Genomic DNA, 5,661 nt, shown 5'->3' on the forward strand with positions numbered 1-5,661 from the left:
GAGGTTCTCAGGAGCCCTCTAAATGTGCAGCACTGCATAAAGATCTGGCTGTGGGAGGATATAATGCCCCACTCTCTCTCGGTATTTTCTTTAGCCTACCACAAATTAAGAGCAGTGGGAGGCTGCTGAACTTTAGTCATTTGCCCATCAGACAGGCTCTCTTCCCGCTGATTTCCTGTGGCTAGCAAAAGAAGGCCGCTGGTTGTGAGGGCAGTATTCTTTGTTTTCTTATGTCTCTTGATGAAGGAGGCTCTTTTGCAAGAGGTAAGCATTAACATTGGTCAGCTACCTCAGTCTAAAAGCATGCAAGCAAAACCCCACTATGGTCCTTGGCAATTTGTCACAGGAGGAATATGTGCAATGCTTTTGCCCCAGAGAGGAGTATGCCTGTGGCCCAGAGGACAAGGACTGTGAGCTTCCTCAGCTGATGCTACTGTACCATCATCTATCTACATAGCATGTGTCTATCTGCTCTTTTTCCTGATGGCAGTGGAGACTTGGGAGTGTCTATCTCTCCTCGCTCCTTGTTTCAAATCATAAGCTGCACCCAAAGTCGTGCTAACACATTTGCGCAGCCATATGGAAAATAGATAAGTAGATGTATCTAAGCTAAAAGTATCATTTGATTCAGATGCCCTGCTGGAAATGGGCAAAGAGCTCAGATCTGCCTTCACCTGCTTATTTAGCAACATCCTGCGTAAAGAAAAGATCTGTCCTGCTGCATACAGGGAAAGAGAGGCAGTAGGGTTTGGGCTAAAAATATCTGTACATCCTGAAATATCTGTAAAAAATATCTGTACAACCTGTACATCCATGAAATCCTTATCTGAATGAGGACAAGTTTGAAACTCTCAAATTCAGGCTAACTACACAGGCGAGAAGAGGAAACCGAATGAGTAGTCTTGTGTTTGCTAAAGCATTAACTTCTTCTAGTAGCACATAGGGTGAAGGGATAATTTTCCTTTGAATGGAAGAAGTGTTCCTGCAAAATACACTTAGGCTGCTTAGATGAAGAGCCCAAAGGAGCTGGGTCCTTAGAGCACAGCAATCTAGAATATCCTTGGCATTTGTATTTCAAAACTTGTCCTCTGATAAATGAGCTTAAAGCATCCCTCAAAGAACTTGCTGTGGATGAGAGCCAGTGCCATTGTTTGATTTCACCTCAGTGCTAAGGGTGCAGAGAAGTCAAAATCTGAAGATACATGCCCAGAGAACACCCTGGAGGGAGGGGATAGGGACAGACAGTACACAGGGATTGGCAGCCTTCCGTTCACTCCCAACAGTGTCACTTGTCTTGGGAATCAATCTGCCGCCTGCGTAGCTTTCTCAAAGCATTTTTCATGTCCTCATTCCTAAAGGTATAGATAATGGGGTTCATCAGAGGGGTAATGGCCGTGAAGAAAACTGACACGACTTTGTCTGCAGCTAAACTCTTGGCTGGCCTGAGATAGATGAAAATGCAGTGTCCCAGGAAAAGTGTCACCACTGTCAGGTGAGCAGCACAGGTAGATAATGCCTTGTGTTGCCCTTCCGAGAGATGGTTCCTTAGTGAGACCAAAATGACCACATAGGAAGTCACCAGCACCAGGAAGCAGACCACAGAGACGAGGCCTGAGGTGGCGACAAGGAACATTTCTAAGACATGGGTGTTTGTGCAGGCCAACTTAATGATCAAAGGGGCATCACAAAAGAAGTTGTCAATGGCACTGGGACCACAGTATGGGAGACTGAGGGTCAGGGCAGTGAGGGACACAGAATGCATCAGTCCTCCCATCCACATGACTGTGGCCAGCTGGAGGCACGTCTTCCGGCTCATGATGGTGCCATAATGCATGGGGTTGCAGATAGCTATGCAGCGATCATAGGCCATGATGGTGAGGAGAAAGATCTCTGTGCAGGCAAAGAAGTGGAGGAAGAACATCTGTGCCATGCACTCCTCAAAGGAGATGCTCTTCTTGTCCACCAGGAAGTCAGCCAGCATCTTGGGCATCACCACTGAGGAGTGGCAGACGTCAATGACAGAGAGGTTGCTGAGGAAGAAGTACATGGGACTGTGCAGACGCTGGTCATGTGCAATCGTGAAGATGATGAGAATGTTGCCCAAAATAATCAGCACGTAGACGACCATGAAGAAGGTGAAGAGGGCCAGCTCTACAGTATGGTTGGTGGTGAGGCCCAAGAAGAAGAACTCACTCACGCTAGTGTGATTCTGCCACACCATGTTTACTGCTGCGTTGCACCTAGGAGAAGACACGGTGAAAGGAGAATTAAATTTGTGGTATGAGAGGACAGAACATGATGACAATCATACAAACTTGAGCTATATGGAGGAAGAAAGACAGAACAGCCTAACAGTTTCACCCAAAAGGTGATGCCTAATATTAGCAGAAGTATTCAAGTTTGAAGGACAAGCGAGTACCGGAACAGGTTTTCAAAGGAGACTGTGGGCTTTCTTCAGTTTCCAGACAATGCAATGCAAGCTGACTTACTTCTCTGACTTGCTCAGGAGCTATCAGGTTGCAGGAAGATTTGCCTCCTGGCAGAATGTACCTCAGGATCCATCTTTCCTGACTCCAGGTGTCTAGTTTAAGCTACCTGTCTGCAATTGTCAGACATAAAAGGGATGAATCTGTGCCTGCAGTTATTCCTCTTCCTTCACTGTAGAGGAAACCAAATGATTAGTGGAAGACTTCTGTGTTGGGCATTGCAGTTTAGTGAGATGACATCTGAATAGACTTCAGGGAAGTCACTGCTAACTTCTTCATAGATCTCATAGACTGGGGATTTAGGCTTTCACTAAAAGATCATTTTTACGACCTTAGATACTTGTTGCTGCTGTTTGCTGAGTCTTGACTGGTTTTCCAGCCTCCTCCCAAAAGCAAGAATACCCAGCACAGTCTCCAAATGTGGTATGACACCACCTTTTCCTGCTAGGTAGCTGTCTGCAAATTCATTTGAGTGTGGCATTCACTTCCCCAGCTGCAACCTTGCTTGGGGAGAACAGATTCACCTGCTTTTCAGTCAGGAGCCAGTCAGAAACCTCAGCTGCTTGATAGCTGATGTATTTATGAGGGATCAAGCAATGCAACACCTGCAGTCACAAATTCAGTGACCTTGAATAGCTCTGCCCATTCCATATTCCAGTGTTCCTATGATTTTATTTTCATTTTGAAATGAAAATCTAAAAATTTTGGCAAACTAATCAAAAGTACACATACACAAACACAAAATCTTGTCTTTGGAACAGGAGTGAGACGAGAGGACATCGAATAGGAACCCTGTCCAACAAAGGAGAAAGCTTGTTTACAGCGCATGGTTCAAGGCAGTCATACAACAGAAATAATGATGTGGGAAACGGCAGGACTTCTCAGAGTTCCCCACTTTGCTAAAATGAAACCATCTCTGAGTATGAACCCAGGGTTCTTGTATTTGGAAATCAATGTCACTGTGGTTTCCTTGCTGCTGATATGCTGAGCTTCTGAGAACAGGGCTAACCAAGCACCTGAACGCTAGCTACATTTCTAACAGCGTGTGGACGCTCCAGAAATGGCTGAATACCCCAATAGTGGTCTGCAGCTGTTACAAGTGGAGCCACAAGCCTGTAAAATGTACATTTACATTAGTATTTTCGCCTGTTACAGCTCCCACGACTAACATTTTCATAGGGCTCTAAAGTTGCCAAGGACCCGCACAGAGGCTCCTGTCTTCATTTGGAGTCTGCTGAGAGACAGATACTGATGTCTCCAAAGACACCTGGTAGAATCAGATGCCTGATTTCCTCCTGTACTCAAGGTCTTGCAAAAAGGATTGAAAAGCAACCAAACAGAAGTGTTGTTCTCCTTCCAGTCAATGTCTCAGCCCCTTCTCCCTGCAACAAACCCAAAAGCAAACAGAGTAGGGAGGAAAAACCGAGCTTACTTATGTAGTTTCCAGTGGTGTCCGGAAAAAGAATGATTGTGAGTTGAATTCCAGTGTTTTTTCTCCATAAAAGAAAAAGCAATTTTTGGTCTAAAAAATGGAGATGGATAAACAAATTTCTTCCTTTTGATCGGCATCTGTAAATTCCTCTAGCCAAAGGAATTGATAATTCCTGCAACTGAACAGGCAGGGTTTGCTTTGGTTTGGATTTTTTTTTTTTTTTTTTGAGGGGGGGGTGTCCCTCTAATATACCCAAGTTATCTTGTGCAGATGGTCCCCTCATACTGGAAGATCGTCCTGATATTTAACTAGTTCAAGCCTTTACTTAATAAACAAACAAACAAACAAACAAAGAAGCAAATAAATAAAGTAAATCTTGATTGGTTACTTCATGAACAATGCAAAAATCAAAATAGAAGCTGAACTTCCTGCCTACTTACAAAGCATTCCTGCCAATACGAAGAAGACCTGCCCCCAAATCAGAAGTTGAAGCTCAACACTGACAGCATAAACAGGGATGCAGAGGTGACTTACACCCTCAACCCTTCCCCGTAACAGCTAGTTCTGGAGAGCAAGAGCATGCGGTACTCAATTACTCTGAACACCAAATACAGAACCTTTTGTGCTGTGATGAAGTCATAGAGAACTGATAAAGCTTGGGCTGTGTGCTTGTCTGAAAGACAGATTTGGGACTCAAGAAATGTTAAATTCATGCCTTACTAGAGAGTCACAAAGGGATTTGTTAAATCATCTTAGGTTGTTGACAGTATAAGCTTTGGCAGAGATTTAATAAGTCCCTTGGGAGTAGAGCTGTGGGTCCACTTAGTCACCCAGAAAACCTGTGTGGCTATAGTAGCTCACACAATTGTTCAAAGTCCATTTCAATGGCCTCTGGAGACAAAGAACAAATGTTCACCCATGCCACATAACTCGCTTTGCCTTCTTAAAGGTGTTCTTGGTGAACTAACACCAAGTTTACGCACTGGGAGGGCAGAATACAGCCCATGAGCTCTGCCCAGATGACTTGGACTTAGGAAAGGGATCACAAACTCAGTGTGGATGAAGGCCTCTGAATAAGAGCTGCAATGCTGAAAATCTGCACACTGCAGCTGGTGCAAACTGAGTGACCAAAAGCGCCGATGGAGAACTGACAAAGGATTGCAGCTTCAGGCGTTCATTTTAAGGGATTTTCCTTAAAAAGAGAGAAATATTAATATACAATATGCCTAATGAATGGCATTCAAGCATTATGTTTCTTATCTCCTTGCAATAGTGACAAAAAGTCAAGTATGGGCAGGATTATTTTCTCCGGTTCTTCATTTGCATCTTTAGCTGCTCTGTCAGTAAGAACTATGGATGTTTAGAACAGCTTGAGAACAGTGTGGGGAAAAAAGGGGAAAATCAAGCAAAGGAATTAACCAAGCCTCAGCTTCCTAAAATCTTATCTCAAAATGAAAACTTGCACATTGCTCTGAATACACTTCCAAAAAAAAAAAAAAAAGGTAGAAAGTGATGTCTTTTGTATGGTAGCTTAATCTTGGAAGAAACCCCCTTTTTTTTACGTTTCCTGGTGAGGCAAGAGAGTTCAAACACAGGCTGATAAGCATGGCCTAAAAGTTACAAAGTGAAGTACCAGGATTATCTGCACAGAAAGAGGTTAGAAGCTGATTTGTCACAATCAAATTCACCTATTGCTGATAAAGCTGAAAAAAACAGCAGCTGACCCTGGAAAGTGCAGCTGCT

The 5,661-nt window shown here is 43.8% G+C and overlaps 1 protein-coding gene across 1 annotated transcript; it reads right to left on the reverse strand.

Moving 5' to 3' along the window:
- Nucleotides 1–1,285: 1,285 nt before the first annotated feature.
- LOC136996472 (olfactory receptor 4E1-like) lies at nt 1,286–2,562 on the reverse strand. The gene is made up of 2 exons (XM_067317394.1): nt 2,551–2,562; nt 1,286–2,209 (listed from the first exon to the last, which is right to left on the reverse strand). The coding sequence occupies exons 1-2, from the start codon at nt 2,560–2,562 to the stop codon at nt 1,286–1,288; spliced, it is 936 nt and encodes a 311-aa protein (XP_067173495.1).
- Between the last annotated feature and the right edge of the window lie 3,099 nt (nt 2,563–5,661).

Source organism: Apteryx mantelli, unplaced genomic scaffold (genome assembly GCF_036417845.1).
Source record: "Apteryx mantelli isolate bAptMan1 unplaced genomic scaffold, bAptMan1.hap1 HAP1_SCAFFOLD_40, whole genome shotgun sequence".
NCBI lineage: Eukaryota > Metazoa > Chordata > Aves > Apterygiformes > Apterygidae > Apteryx > Apteryx mantelli.